The 16,374-nt window shown below is 43.9% G+C and overlaps 1 protein-coding gene across 3 annotated transcripts in view; it reads right to left on the bottom strand.

Moving 5' to 3' along the window:
* The window catches only part of agpat4 (1-acylglycerol-3-phosphate O-acyltransferase 4 (lysophosphatidic acid acyltransferase, delta)), a 174,503-nt gene that overhangs the window by 46,826 nt on the left and 111,303 nt on the right, over window positions 1–16,374 (bottom strand). For all 3 annotated transcript variants that reach the window (XR_007248158.2, XM_048536764.2, XM_048536763.2), the window contains exons 5-6: window positions 11,698–11,851; window positions 10,687–10,789 (exon numbers count right to left, since the gene is read on the bottom strand). Coding sequence is in view for 2 of the 3 variants with exons in the window: in XM_048536764.2 (XP_048392721.1) it covers window positions 10,687–10,789; window positions 11,698–11,851 (257 nt within the window). In the remaining variant the exon portion in view is untranslated. The remainder of the gene's footprint in view (window positions 1–10,686; window positions 10,790–11,697; window positions 11,852–16,374) is intronic.

The raw sequence follows: 16,374 nt of genomic DNA, 5'->3' as shown, positions 1-16,374 counted from the left end.
ACCAGTGAGATATCCACTGCTCTGTGGTCAGAGTCACCCTGCAAAACATGCCCTTCTCCCCCTCAAAAAGATGAAAGCCCAGACGCTCTAGATGAAGCTCTGGCAAGGCTGCCTTCTGAACTCCCCATCAGATACTTACACTCATGTGCCTTATGATTAGAGTTAATAGCATCTGCAAATGGATTTAGAGCTTTGTTTGAGTAACCCCAGGAGCATTTACGGCTAAGGGGCTGAAATGTCCTGACTATGTCCCGCTCAGATGCGGGTATATCTTTCTCAACTGTAACTTGGCATATGACTGAGTGCCAGGTAAGGTGGAGATGGAAGGCACATCTGGAGTGTCCTGAGGGGGGTGATTTAGAAATGTAAGGTTCCTTCTCCAGCTGGATGCCTACCACTGCCTTGTCTACAGAGCTGGTTCGGAAAGAAACATCTCAGGTTGCTGGCATTCAGAGGTTTGCTGGATACCAAGCACGTACTTAGTTCTAGGCTGAAAAAGACCCCGTGGTGTGGGAAATTCAAGATTTCATACAGACACACAAGCAGATACAGAATCAATAGACAGATGTGTTGGGGGCACTGGGCAACCTAACATATGACTGAAGCAACACACTTAAGACCCTGCCACCTCGGGCATGCAAACAGTTGGATGCTTTCATGGCCAGGTTAACAGCTGCTACAGACAGCCAGGTCCAGCACTTAGTGTATTCAACAGACCAATAGAACTCTATTGTAGAGTCATAGCACTGGTGGTCAACACCAAAAGTGACACAGGAAAAGAGGGAATCAGACCTCCACTCCAGGTTCTCCTTCCCCACATGGAGGCAGGCAGTGCCAGTAGGCATCCAGCTAGAGAAGGAACCTTACATTTCTAAATCACCCCCCTCAGGACACTCCAGATGTGCCTTCCATCTCCACCTTACCTGGCACTCAGTCATATGCCAAGTTACAGCTGAGAAAGATATACCCGCATCTGAGCGGGACATAGTCAGGACATTTCAGCCCCTTAGCCGTAAATGCTCCTGGGGTTACTCAAACTAAGCTCTAAATCCAACAGGTTCCACTGTACGCCAGGCAACTTTCATCTCAGCTGTGGAACCCAGAAACATACAGTTTAAAAAGGAACAGAAGACAATAACCTGAGGGCATTCAGATGACATAGGTGAGGCAATAAATTTTCATATTGCTAACTATGATTACTTTACACCATCAGCTGCGAGAGAATCGGTCTAACCACAAACAGCATAACACTGAGTTCATTCATGCTTAGTACATGATATTTCATTGTCAAGTGTGAAGCCACCAGCTCCTGCAGGCAAGGTAATTGCTATTTGTCAACTAAGTTTCATCTTCCCAGACAGGCAACCAGCTACTGCATCATCAGTATCGGTGGAATTAATTTTCCATCCTGTGTGCTATGTTGAGGAATGCTTGGGCAAGGATTGGGACTGCCCACAGTAGGGCAAAGACTCATTTCAGCTTCAGCTTGTGTCTGCAAAATGGTACTGTCCTTTAAAAATGCCTCACACTGTGAGGGAGGGCCTTTGATTTTGATCTGAATGAAGCACTCCACCTCACCCACTCCAGGTGGGATCAGCTATTTCCTTTCCATTACATGTGTTACTTACAGCATGATGAAAAGGTAACAGTGATCACTCCTTGGACAGTGAATCTTAGGCTTAGTTTTTTAAATCTTTGTGAATCCCTAAATGTACACATGTCCTTCATAGTAGTGCTCTTCGTCAAATTCATATGCTTTGCACTTCCCCAAATGCCACCCTCCTAACTAATCTTCACCAGTCCATTATAACCCCCAGCCCTAAGCATATCAAATAAAAATGCCAGTAGCAGTGAGTAGGACACTGGCCATTCATGGAAGACAAAACATGCTGCTTATAGTTAATGACAAGCCCTCATTCCCCCTCTTCAAAATGACCCCTCTTCTTTTCCATACCAAAATCATCCCTAATTTTTTATAGATTCCTTCAGTATTGCGATCCCCTCTTCATCTGAGGATTCCAATTCCAGTCCCCACAATTGAATTTCCTAGCATCTCTCCCAAAGCACTGGCTCCATCCTGATTTTTAATTAGAAGACCCCTAGGGCTGATCATGGCCTAGCCACAAGTGACTTAGCTAGGTAGCCCTGAACAATGAGCAATCAGATTAACTGATATTTGTACAGCGCTCAGTGGGGCTAGCACACCTCAGACAGGTTATGCTAGATCCAGTAACCCACTCCCTGGCCAAGGGGTACAGACTTACTGAGCATCCCAAGGACTGATATCAGAAGGTACCTGTGACTTATTGTGCCAGGACACCAACCAAAGGGCATCCCAATTGAGTTATGAATATTTAAACAAAGAACAGCAGCAACTTCAAGCCTACTCCATCATTCATCAAGATCACAGCTGCACTGGTTTTAACCTCAACTCGACATTCCTGCATACCAGAATAATCTTTCATCCCCTTGGTTATGAAGTACCTCTCTCAGTGGAAGGCTCTCAATCCTCAAAATTAAAAAAATGCTTCCTCCTCAGTTTTAAACTGCCACTCCCTTACTTTTAAAGCTATGACCCCTAGTTCTTTATTCACCCACACGAAGAAACATCTTTTCACATCCACCCAGTCACATCCCCTCAGAATCTTGTTTCAGTCAAATCACCTGACTAAATTTGTCAGGAAACAGGCCTAGCTTGTGTAGCGTTTCATCATACTTGGCATTCATACTTTGCTCAGATTGGTCTGAGGTCTACTCCCTTTAGACTTTCAGGCAATGCCACTTTGTTGATGCACAAGTGACGGTGTTCTGCCCATGCAAGGTTAGCATAGCCCTTTGGATATTTTGCAAAATATCCACTCTCTTGAGGCTGGTAGATTCAGGTACAGTTAGAATTAGAAGACATGAATAGGAAAGATTGGGAGGGGTACAGGCCAAGTGCAGCCAGATATTACTGGTTTAGTTTAGGAACATGGTCACCAGGACTTGTTAGACCAAAAGGGTCTGTTTCAATGTTTAATAACTACGACTGTTGTCAAGTATGACAAACTGCTCGATTTTGTCTGCACTAAATTGCAGGAGAAGTCAGAAGTATGGTTAGCCTTTAGGGCACAGCTGAGGGGCAAAGTGCAGAACAGGACAGAAGAAATACAGTGTAAATTCACTGGCGGTATGCCAGATGCCAGCTTATGTGGATATGGGTGTGCCCCAAGATGTGGGTGCTGGGCGTTCAAGATATAGGCCCAGAGTCTTTACAAACTGCTGCGACTATCATGTTGGGAGCACGCAATCTTGTGTCCATCTAGTGATTGGGAGGATGGGAGCCTACATATCAAATAAGGCAAGATTAGGTTGCAAGAAGCATGTCTCAATCTCCAGGACTTGTTTGACATTGATCTCAACCAAGGCCTCATTCAACATTGGATCATAGAATCCCTGTGGTATGGAAGCAGGCCATTTGGCTCATTGATTCACACCAACCCTCCAAAGAGCACCCCAATCTACTGTAGCCTTGTAACCTGGCATTTTCCTATGGCCAATCCACCTAATCTGCACCTAAACCGACTGCACATTGATGGAGGCCTGGTAGCTCAAACACAAATTTACCTTTCTGGGAAGAAAAAACACTGATTGCAAACTGCAGGAAAGGAAGTTGGAGTTTCATTTTATTCCTATTTATCCTTGCTTCTGTTATCTGTATTGCAGACAAGACTCTCAGCCAGCACAAGGGAATCAAAATCTGGGTGCTGAGGAATGAGGCAATTACAATTGAATAGGAGACACATGCACAGGAGGCAAGGGACATAATGTTTATTTAAATTTACACTTTTCATCTGTTATCCCAAAAGATGTTGATACAATGGTCAAGAAGTGTTAGTGCTTAATAATTCATTAGAACCAGATAAGCTAAAGCAAGAAAACTGAAGGAAGAGTGCATAGGAATTAGAGGTGCACTGACCGTAGATTTCCAGTCTTCGTCAGGCTTGTGGATGATACCAGTGAGGAACGTAGAATTAGAAACATTACATTGCTATTTGGACAAAGGGCTAAAAGACAAGATCGGCAACTATTAGCCTGTCAATTTAATGTGCAAGGCAAAGCTTCTGAAACTATTAATTTTGGTTTGAATTATTGTCACTCCAGGATTTATGGATTAATTTTTAAAAGATAGCAGGGATTTGTTCAGGGTAAAAAAAAACTTGTTTAGCTAATTCACTTGAGTTTTTGGAAGAGGTAACCAAAAAGGCTGGTGTAAACATAGCTGGTGATATGGATAAATAAAGCTCCAAAAAGAATTTAATACAGAGTAACATAACAGACTTGTCATGGCTCATGCAGTACGAGGGACAACAGTCCCATGGATATTAAAAAAAAAGGCCTAGTGACAGGAAACAGTAGTGGCGATTAACACCTACAAACATAATACACTGATGAAACTCAGCAGATCTCACAGCACTTGTGGAGAAAGAAACAAAAAGGTTAATATTTCGAGTCGAATCCAGTAGGACTTCTTCAAAACTGGCTATTTAAACAAGAGAGTAATATTTGCAATTCATTTATACCACTTAAGTCAGGAAGAGAGTGATTATGCTGAGTATTGGATCCCGGTAACGAGGATATTGAAAGTAGTTACTGAACCAGAAAGGTCAAAGACTCCTGTTTGGGACCCATTGGACTATTTGCCCCCGCCTTATAATCCGGGGCATGCAAATGGGGAAAATGACATGCATGTGCCCCAGGTTGGGGAACCCCTACCGACCAACAGACCACATACGGAGGGGGACCCAGGCGAGCAGATCTCGTCAGAAGGGGAGGGAGAGCCTCAAGGGGAAACACTACGGGAATCGGGTAGAAAAAGGAGAGATGAAGTGCAGATACTGAAAGATGGTTTACTCTCTTATCCAATGGAGAGGCGGAGTGAGGAGACAGAACCAAACCCACAGATGTTTCCCCTCCGAGAGGTGCCGATGGGGAACGGGAACTTGGGGTTCATTAGTGTTCCCCTTACGAACATGGAGGTCAGAAATTTTAGAAAGGAAATGAAGGTGCTTTTGGAAGACGCGTTGGGTTTGGTGGAACAGCTTGACCAGTTTTTAGGGCCCAACATTTACACTTGGGACGAGATGCAAGCTATATTAGGGACCCTGTTCACTGCTGAAGAAAGACAGATGATTCGCCAGGTGGGAATGCATATTTGGGAGAGGGAGCACCCACCACAGGTCGGAGGAGGAGTAGTAGCCGCCGAGGCCAAATTCCCAGGGGTGCAACCGAATTGGGATAAACAACAGGAGGAAGGGAGGCGGAATATGCGAGACCTCAGCGAACTAGGAATAAAAGGGAATAGAGGAGGCCTGCAGATACCACCGCTTCGTATAAACCCTGAAGGAAGGATGTGGTCCAGTACGAGTCAGACAATATCCCATATCGATAGAGGGGCGGAAGGGGCTCCAATCAGTTATTGAAAATCTCTTGCGAGATGGACTGATAGAAGGACGCATGTCTCCCTATAACACCCCGGTCCTACCAGTGCGGAAGGCCGATGGGACGCTCCGCCTCGTCCAAGATCTCCGAGAATTAAATAAAATTGTCCAGACTCGACATCCGGTTGTCCCGAATCCTTACACCATCCTCAATCGGATTCCTCCCAATCATGAATGGTTCAGCGTGGTTGATCTGAAAGACGCTTTTTGGAGTTGCTGCTTGCCGAAGGGAGTCAGGATCTGTTTGCCTTCGAATGGGAGGACCCCCAGTCCGGGAGGAAGCAACAGTACCGGTGGACAGTTCTTCCCCAAGGATTCACTGAATCCCCTAACCTGTTTGGCCAAGTCTTAGAGCAGGTATTAGAGGAATACCATGGGGACCTGGGTACCCAACTGATACAATATGTGAGTGATCTTCTAGTCTCAGGAGAAAGAGAAAGAGAAAGAGAAAGAGAAAGAGAAGTGCGAAGTTATTAAACTTCCTTGGAAGGAAGGGGTTGAGAGAGTGTCTAAGAACAAGCTGCAATTTGGTCGAGCAGGAGGTGAAGTACCTGGGTCATTTAATCAGACAAGGGAAGCGAAGAATAGGTCCTGAAAGAATTGCTGGAATTACTAGTATGCCCCTACCGAAGAGTCAGACAGAAATTAGAAGGTTCCTAGGGCTCATTGGGTACTGTAGATTGTGGATCGACGAATACGCCCGACGAGTCAGGTTTTTGTATGACAAACTAGGAGGAGAAGATGAGAAGATAACATGGACTCCGCAGGAGCAACAAAAGTTCACTTGTTTAAAAAAACAGCCTGGTAAACGCTCTGGTTCTGGCTCTACCCTTGGTCAATCAACCCTCCCACTTGTTCGTAAATGCCGAGAACAGGGTAGCCTTGGGAGTGCTAACTCAGAAGCGAGGAGGGCAACGGCACCCCATGGCTTTCCTCTAAGGTCCTGGATCCAGTATCCCATGGTTGGCCGGTGTGCATTCAAGCAATTGCAGCCACGGCCATCCTGGTTGGAGGTAAGTCGGAACCTTACTTTTGGAGGAAACCTGGTGGTGTCCACCCCCCACGCTATTAAAACGATTTTGACCCAAAAATCTCATCGATGGCTGACGGATTCCAGAATATTGAGGTATGAGGCTATTCTGATGGAAAAGGACGATCTAACTATAGTCACGGACAAAAGCTTAAATCCTTCCCAGTTCTTATATCTGCCCGGGGGAAGTGAGCAGTCCGGGGACCCGGAACATGACTGCAGTGAGGTAATCGAGTTACAAACAAAAAGCAGGGAGGACCTGGAGGAGGAACTCCTTGCAGAGGGGTGTAGGTGGTTCATAGATGGGTCATCCGGTTGCATTGATGGCAAAAGATACAGTGGATACGCCATCATCGACGGGACCACGGGAACTGAAGTAGAGTCCGGGAAACTGCCTGGAGGTTGGTCTGCCCAATCTTGTGAATTGTATGCTCTGATGAGAGCGTTGGAATTATTGGAGGATCAAGAAGGTACTGTATATACTGATTCAAAGTGTGTGTTTCGAGTGGTACATACCTTTGGGAAGATCTGGAAGGAACGAGGACTGATTTCAGCATGAGGGAAAGAATTGGCTCATGAGCAACTTATTGAGAAAATCCTAGAAGCCCTGTTGAAACCTGAAAAGATAGCGGTAGTCCATATTCCGGGACATCAGAAGGGGAAACAGACTTGCAGATGAGGTGGCAAGGCAAGCCGCCCAATCCGGGACCATGTGCATGATGACCCTTATTACTCTGAGGGAAGGGGTAAAGAAGGTGCCGGTGTTCTCGGAGTTCGATGAAGGGAGAATGGAGGAACTGGGAGCCAGAAAGGCGAACGATGGGAGGTGGTGGCTCCCTGATGGGAGACAGTTGTTGAACAAAGAAAATACCAGAACACTGTTGGGGAAGTCACGCTCCCAGTCACGTTGGGGTACCCAAGCGTTATGTGATGCTCTCTTGCAGGTGTATACCTGTAGGGGAATTTTCACCCTGGCAAAGCACACAGTCTCCCGGTGTATAATTTATCAGAAGATAAATAAGAAAGGTGATGAGAGCCACACCGGAGGCAGGGGGGGGGGGGGGGGGGGACACCGTTGGCGATTCGGCCATTCCAAAGCGGATTTTACTGAGCTTCCTAGAGTTCAGAGACAGAAGTACCTGTTGATGATAGTTGATCATTTTACCCGGTGGGTGGAAGCCTTTCCCACCGCCAGTACCACATCCCAGGTAGTGGCCAAGATTCTCTTGGAACAAGTGATTCCCAGGTATGGAATCGTAGAGTCACTGGACTCGTATCGGGGGACACATTTTGCATCCAAAACACGCACTAATTTGTAACGCTTTAGGGATAAAATTGAAGTTACATGCACCATGGCACCCAGAGCGCTCAGGAATGGTTGAATGAATGAATGCCACTCTAAAGACTCAGATAACAAAACTGATGGAGGAGACGAAGCTTCCCTAGACTAAGTGCTTGCCAATAGCCCTGCTCAGGATCCGTACCACCTCACGTAGAGACGTAGGGGTATCCCCATATGAAATGCTTTTCGGTCTCCCATACATGGGAAAGGTAGAAGGGGTCCCTACTGTTGAGGGCAATGATATATTTCTCAGGAAGTATTTGCTGGCAGTCTCTCGTTTCCTTACGGAATTAAAGACCAAAGGGTTATTGGCGCAGAGTCCTCCTCTCGATTTTACTATTCACTCGGTCAAGGCGGGAGACTGGGTTCTGGTTAAGTCGTGGAAGCAAGAGAAACTCCAGCTGCAGGTCCATACCTGGTGCTGTTGACCACAGAGACAGCAGTACGGATGAAAGGAAAATGGTGGGCGCATGCGGCCCGGATAAAGGAACCAGTGGGTCCACCAGCAGAGGACGAGTGGAAGTGCGGGGGGGGGGGGGGGGGGGGGGGTAACCCGTTGACGTTAAAACTGAGAAAGATGATAAGATGAGGGGTTTACTCTATACTGTTATTAAGATATTGGCTTTTGTTGCTTGCGGGGGGGGGGGGGGGGGGGGGAAGAATCATTTTACTGCTTTATGTCAAAACTATGCCAGACTAATGGGACGCACTAACTGCTGGGTACGTGCAGCGATTCCACATCATGGGGAGTCCGGGATACCTCTCACTGTTGTACCCCTAACCCGTCAGGAAGTCAGTGAAGTCCAACGGTTCGACTCCAATTCAAATGATACCAGTGGACATTCTGATGGTGACTATAGTTTTAAAGGCTGGTTTCTTCAGCCTGCCCCGCGGACTGGGCGAAGAGATCAAAGGGATAGGTGTCACACCACCTCAGGGTGCAGTTAACTCGACATGTTTCTGTAACCACAATCACAGTGCCCCTTACCAGTTAGGTAACTCATCTTGCAGCACCATTGATCAGGCGACCCACACTTCCCTGCCTCCCATCTTAAATGGGATGCATTGGGAATGCGGCACGAAGGCCTATCCATATATACCCGGGGACAGGCGCGAACTTCGTGGAGTCATGTGTATAGGAGAAGGCAACGCCAGTAACTGCAAGGGATGGGATGCAACTTTACCCCAATATCAGAAGGGCTGGAGTGGCTGTCGTTACCTCGCCTATTTAGTTCCCCATATAAGAATGCTGAAAAAGGCCCCACAGCGGGTGGAAGGGAAAACGTGTTCCCCGGGAAGTAACTGAGGGAGATCGTCTCCTCTGGACCCTGTTACCCATGTATGGGACCGCCCGATCAGGGAGGGAGATACAGAAGCTGGCGGCCTCTCTGGAGGAGTTGGCCAACGACACTGCTGATGCGTTAGCCGATACTCAATCCCAGGTGGAGGCCATAACCACTGAGATGATTGCCACTAGGCTAATGGCTCTTCAAAACCAGATGGCTCTAGACTTTGCTCTAGCCGAAAAGGGTGGTACCTGTGCCCTAATTGGGGTAGAATGTTGTACATACATACCGGATGCCTCCCCCAGTATTACTGATATCTCCCAGCACATGCGAGACCAGATCGCCAAAATAAGGGAAGCCGGTAACAGGTACCGGAACGAAAAAAGATGGGAATGGGGAAATTGGGGATTGACTGGTTGGGGAAGTTGGCTGGTCAATTTGGTCATTTATGGATTGCTGATACTAGTGGGTCTGGTGGTGGGGCTCAATGTCCTGAAATGTGTATTGAGCCGATTGATGACATCCCTTGAAGAGGGGACCCAGGTTCACCGCCAAAGGCTTCTGCAATCGGAGGATAGTGCGCAACAGAGAGAGATTCAGAGGATGCTCCGGTGGTTCGAGGGACGGGATCCCAAGGTGCAGTTTAATCATAATGCGTAGCAAAAGAAAAAGGGTGGATTGCGAGAGATAAGGACAAGTTGATTAAACTGCAGAAATAAGGGAACTAGGATGTGAAGACAGTGCAGATGGTGGTCTACAAGATACAATTAGAACTGGATGAAACTAGTTCTGAACCACTGATAGACACCTAGTGGGTAAAAAGGTTAAAAGTGGGCAATGGAAATAGCTAAAGAGCACGCTTAATAGACTAATGCATATTAATTCTCACGCCCATGCTGATGAAAAGATGTAATTAGCATAACATACAATATATGGAGTACAGAGAACGTGAACCCTGGAGGCATTGATTGGAAGGAGCCACCGGGGGAGGGACCAGCTGAACAAAAGAAAGTATAAAAAAACAAGACGTTGAACCGTCGGTGTGTCTCTCGCCTCACGGAGGCACCCGATTCTGCAGACTCATAATAAATTTTGAGTTACTTGTTTCCAAAACTTTGTCTCTGTGGAATTTGTGATTGTGAGCATGTGAATCTCACAAAGGCAAACGTTTCGTTCCTCCCAGTGGAGTTGTGACCTGCAATGCAATTCTATCAATTTAACATTTTAATGAGGTTGCTGGCCAATTACTCTCTCAAGCTTTAACACTGGGTGTTCAGGAATGCCCAGGTCTCAGTAAAACTGATGGCTGAAGGGACAAGGATTGTTAGATGGAACAGATGAGTTTTTTTTCCAGCACTGGTTGCAATAGCACACATAGCAAGACTTTCCTGCAGCATATCATCTTATCTCATTAACCTCTACATCACCACTCCCCTCTTTAAAATCATTTTTTCCACATCTTCCCCCAGAAGAAAATAATGAAGCCAGGATTTTTACAAAATACAAGATAAAGCATGTGAGCCAATCACATACACTCCAGCACCTTACCGGACATATAGATCTGCATGGTATTTTTTTCCATGTAAAGTTCCTAGCAGTGTTGGGTTTTCACCATTTCTGAAATTGAGTGTAGCATCATACACAGCTGGAACTGGGAGAAATCATTTAGATTGTGAGCATCACGATATAATCAAATTATAATGCATTTTATAACTAGGTTATGATCAAGTAAAACCAGTAATAACTACAGGTCTCAAAAGTAGTAAAAGAAAAAACACAAGTTAAGTTTTAAAAAACCCCACATATTTGATATATAGAGGGCTCATCATGCTGGAGATAAAAATCTGATCTTTTACTTTAGGGGAATTGCGAGATAGGGTATTTCCCAACATCAAGATTCTGCTGCTGAGTGGTGTGGCGATGCCAAGCTGGAATTTTCTCCAGCAGGTCCAAAGCTGCGAAAGAAGCCACATGACCTTCGTTTATCTTAACTGCTCATAAAATTTACTAATACAAACAAGCTCACAGCCCCCTTGACAGACATGTCAACCTTGGTCAACCCAACTTCAGATAGTGGAGATTCTGAAATGTCCGCTTCTACAACACAGCTCACAATGTTAAAACAGCTGGTGTGCTGGTATTTCAAATTCTTACAGACAGGAATGGTAGCAGTAATTCTGGAATTGGGTTCCACACATGACTTTTTAAGTGATCACATGGCACCAGTTGGCCCCCATGTTACGTCAGGCAAATCCAGCTGAATGACTCAAGGAGAATGAAGGGCTATGTTATAATTAGGATTTTTTTTGGTTTTGAGGCGATGACATGTCTTCTGATTGTCGCATAAAGTATCTTTAATGTTTCCACAATGCATTTTCAAAGGTTGCAGCAAAATATCTGAGGCTAATTTTCATTCAACCACGCAGCATAGGAGCAGTCAATGTTGGCAAGCCAGTCTGCATGTCTTGCAAGAAGTCAGTTAGAAGTTTGTAGATAGATACTTCACCATTTCAACAGCAAGTTTCATATACAATCTTAACAACTGCTTGGCCCCCTTACCTACATTCCTTAGACATTGTACAGTCAGTGCAAAGCCTTTTGTTCGAGGGAGTAGGTGATACTTTAGTTTAGGTAAGCCTTTGGCTTCAGCTACCTGCATGCTGATCTTGTGTTTTTTCTCAGTAAATCGTGTTCCTTCACAGTGTATAAGAAACTGCAAGTCAGAGAAGATATCAAAGGCAGTATGAAGTCATTTAAGGCTCAACATTCTTATAGAAACATCTGTTGAAGACTATGCTGATCATCTGATCACAAACTGACTGCAAAAATCAGGCACTGCATTCATTTTCTTTTCACAGAAAGAAAATTAACCAGTGCTTCACTTCCAATGCTGTGACCTTCAAGTGGTCCCTTACAAAGTATAACACTAAGACACCATTTAGGCAGTAAAGTGAAGCATTAAGTTCAGCCATTAAATTTGAGACTATTGCATTAAAGAAATAACTGGAGTGCATCCATTCAACCTTCATGGTCAGTAGAGAGCCTTTAAAAAAAAGGGCACTGTAGTTGCAGAGTTTGCTCTGGACAGTCTTTTCATACAGATAGATACATGTAAAAGAATAACAATGTGGCAGCTCAAATTTTATGAATAATAAAAGAAAGATTTGCATATGCTGGAGTTATGAAAAAGTCAGAAATTGCAGGAGAAATTCAGTGGGTGTGGCAACATCAGGAGAAGAAAGCCGAGCTAACATTTTCAGTCCAAAACCATAAAGAAGAGACACCAGATTCGAAACACTAACTCTGCTTTTTCTTTATTGGAGACAGGACAAGGGCAGATAATCAAACTTCCTCCCAAGAACCACGTTAACAATTTAGCATCTTAAATGCTGCTGGCAGCCTCAGATTTAAGAATCTGCTAGGGTTTTTCAAGCTTTAGTGAAAGAGGACAAGGCAGTGACATCGAAGGTGGAGAGGCACAGGCTGAGGCCGTAGCTGAGAACAAGGGCTTCCAGCTGACTTCCTTTAATCGTCCCCGTTAGGATGTGCCTTACCCTGACACACACCAAGCAGGTTTCACATTAAAACCAGACCTACAATTTGACACCAATGCACAATGACCAGAAGTTTGCAAGGTCAGAGAGGTAGGTAGTCAGGAGCAGCTTAAAAAAGTGGGGAAAGAGGTAGTGTACTGTACTGTCGTTCAGTTTAATTCAAGGAGGAACTGCAGCACTTAAGGCTGAAGCCTGGGGAGGTGTTGGGGTGGATGAGGTGGTAGTGGTAGGAAGCACACAAGGGCAAAAGAAGGGGTAAAGTTCATGGAGGGTACATTAAACAAGGGCCATACTTTTAAAACATTATAAAAACTGCATCTTTTATTTTTGATTTGGGACTGAATTGGGGGAGAAGGACTCTTTCACAAGTAAAAGGACTCAGGAAAGAATTGCTGTACTTCCAAAATCCAAGTTACAGAAATTCATTGCAAGCCATGTATAAATTCCAAGCAGTTTGCAGTGGGAGTGGGGGCAAGTGTACAGGTATAATTTAAAAGCAGCTCAGTATCTGGGTATGTGTGCCAAATGACATTTGGCCATCAGCAAATCACCGTGACCCACTACTGGTCACAACTGCACAAACCAAATGTCACCACCCCAAATCCAACTGATCAGTTCCTGGATAGCTGAGTGGCTATGGGCTATGGGAACAATATAGTGAGAATCTTGGAAGGGAAATGGTGTCTCTCTCTTGTTCCAGTAAAAGGCATGATGCTAAAGAAAGCCAGTTATTTTCTCCCAATAGTTACTGTTGCCACTGTTTTTAAACCTATAATTTGAGAACGGCTTACTCTGTGCCTCACATCAAGAAAAGAAAGAATCCAAGTAGAAAATTTCAGAACTAAAAGGATTTGGGATACAAACAAAAAAAACCCTATCAAACCCTAATGACAATTAAACTGTTTGCCTGGTACTTTCCGAACTCCTCTTCTACAACACCAATTTTTTCCAGTCTGTATTTGCGTGTGTGTAAGGGAACTAGGAGGCAGTTCAGCTAGTGTTTTAACACGTTATATGTAAGCAATTCGTTATTCGCTTGTAGCTAAAATCTTAGAAGCAGATCTCAAATAGAGAAAACTAGTCCATGGTTTCTATGAAACAGAATCTATGCAACATGTAAATTGTGGACGTTACATACTTTGAAAAAAAATTTTAAACTTTTGTGACAACTCATGGATTTCCAGCATGCACCCTATTGAGGCATAACAAAATTGATGCTTTGCCAGATTAAGAACAGATAGGCAAGGAATAGCTAAAAAAATTACATTCAGGATATTGCTTCAAGTTAAATTGAACGAATAGTAAACAGATTCAAGGTAGCAAAATCTATAAAAGTATAACAGATTATCAGAAAGTTCCGCAAAAAAATTATAGAGCAGACATAGATACAGTACTGGAGGTCGTGAAAATCCTGGATTAATTCAAGTGGCGGCACAGTGGTTGGCACTGTTGCCTCACAGCACCAGGGACCCAGGTTCGATTCCAGCCTTAGACAACTTTCAATGTTGAGTTTGCACATTCTCTCTGTGTCGGTGTGGGTTTCCTCCCGCAGTCCAATGATGTGCAGGTTAGGTAGATCGAGCAATTTGGCACAGCCAGTATCTAGGACAGGAAATGCAGGGATAGGGTACGGAGTGGGTCAGGGTGGGAAGCTCTTTGGAAAGTCAGTGTGGAAGTGATGGGCTGAATGGCCTGCTTCCACACAGCAAGGATTCTATGAAAATTTAAGAAGTCTGGTGATGGAGAGGCAGAGGAAACGTGACCAAATTAAGGCAAGGTGTAGGTTTCAATCGCAGCCCCTCCCCCTCCCCCCCCTCCCCCCCCACCCCCACGGCCCACATCCGTAATGCTCAACAATTTTGAATTGAAGATGTTTCACATGGTAACAGAACTTGTATTTAAAAAGAATGCTAGTGGTACTGGAATGCAAGATCACATTAAGTAGAAATTAGAATGGCAACTTTAGAAAGAAAAATGGAAAGAGATAACAGGTCCAATTCTCAATGTACATTATAGACTAGCCAGGGGAAATTAGTTAACTAAACAACTGTTTTCCAGCTTGTTCAAAACAGCTGTGCGATAACAGATTGACAATATCAGGTGATCTATTCCACAATAGAGGATAATAAAACATTAGCACATGATCAAAATAAGGAATGCATTTAAAAAAACAATTGCTACCGGAAGCAGTTTAACAAGCAATTGTTGTTAATTATTTCCCTGAATTTCAGTTATCATAACTAAGTGTTTTCGACAGGACAATAAAAACCATCTTTAGCAAGAGAATACTACATTTTCAAATGGAAGATCAGTCCAAAAAATGTTGGAGAGAATAAAAATAAAGTGTTCAGCATGATATGAAGAAAGGTCTTGACCAAAACGACAGGGTTAAAGGGGAAAAAAAAATTGACAGCTGATAAACAAATGGAGAAATCTTCAAATGAACTGCTGTAATAGTACAAGATATATTCTAACCAGAGAGGTAAAACTAAAAGTAATGAGAGTTCCATTGTCAAACATACAAATTTTAGTTTTAGTAATAAATGAGACATGCTCTTTAAAGGGAGAAAAGTGTAAGGGGGAATTGAAGGGTTCAAGAAAAATAAAAACCTAGAGCAAATATAGGAAACAGTAATTACTTAATTAATGTACAAAAAAAAGTGAAAGCATAATTGAAAGGTTGGGCTACACAACAATAAGGGAACACCTCAATTCATAACACATCCGTAGGAGAATACACAGGACTGAATTTCTACCTGGTGTCCTGTAAATTTAAATACTTTAAATCATAAAATAGGAAAAATATATTTTAAGTAGTTAGCACACAAGTTTCAACAGAATATCAAAAGATCAGCTTCAAAATTAACAATCTTTAAAATAAGCACCAATGCAACAGGAGCGCTTGCTGTCAGAGTCCTCAGATCAGTGTTGCAAGTACTGACAAAATGGAGAAGCATGCCCACCCCTCTAAGTAGAGGTTAGTGCCTGGAATCATAGCATTGCTAGAATAAGAGATTCTTTAGATGTGTTATTATATATCCAGCTGCTGGAGTATTGAGTGGCCAATTTGATTGGCTAACTGTGCAGAATCAGATAATCTTCTAGGAGTAGCAATCAAGGAGTGTACCAAAAGGGGAAGTTAAGACAGGCAGAAGAATCAGTAGAAAGCAGCATGCAGAGTTCTAGAACTCAACTTTCTGCCTATTTCTAACAGGTCCTTCTCATTCTGTTGGGCGAGAGGGATTCCAACTTCTGGAGCTTCAATTTTCAATCCTTTTTCTCTCCCAAAAGTGGAGATGCCAGTGTTGGATTGGGGTGGGCAAAGTCATAAGAGTCCTGGTGTTGGGACTTCTGACTTTCTCCCAAAAAGTGGCAACTCTTTACTGCAACATCATTACATAAATCCCAGTAATCTGTCCTTACGTGACTAAGATGCCATTCTTCATGGATACTGGCTGGCACCTAATTACAAAAAGAGGTATCATGTCGGGATTTGGATGTTTTTACCTCCGCAAACCAGAAATCAAAAATGTAGGTCCATAAATGATCAATCTAGTGAAAGATGAGCAGAACAGAGCATAAATGCATCAAGATGCCAAGTTTCAAGATCAAATACTTAGTAAATTTTTTTTACTCAATGTTTTAATATTATATTTACAGTAAACATAGCAATTAGAGAGTT

Source organism: Stegostoma tigrinum, chromosome 9 (genome assembly GCF_030684315.1).
Source record: "Stegostoma tigrinum isolate sSteTig4 chromosome 9, sSteTig4.hap1, whole genome shotgun sequence".
NCBI classification, from domain to species: domain Eukaryota; kingdom Metazoa; phylum Chordata; class Chondrichthyes; order Orectolobiformes; family Stegostomatidae; genus Stegostoma; species Stegostoma tigrinum.
This window is presented reverse-complemented; position numbering and strand designations above follow the sequence as displayed.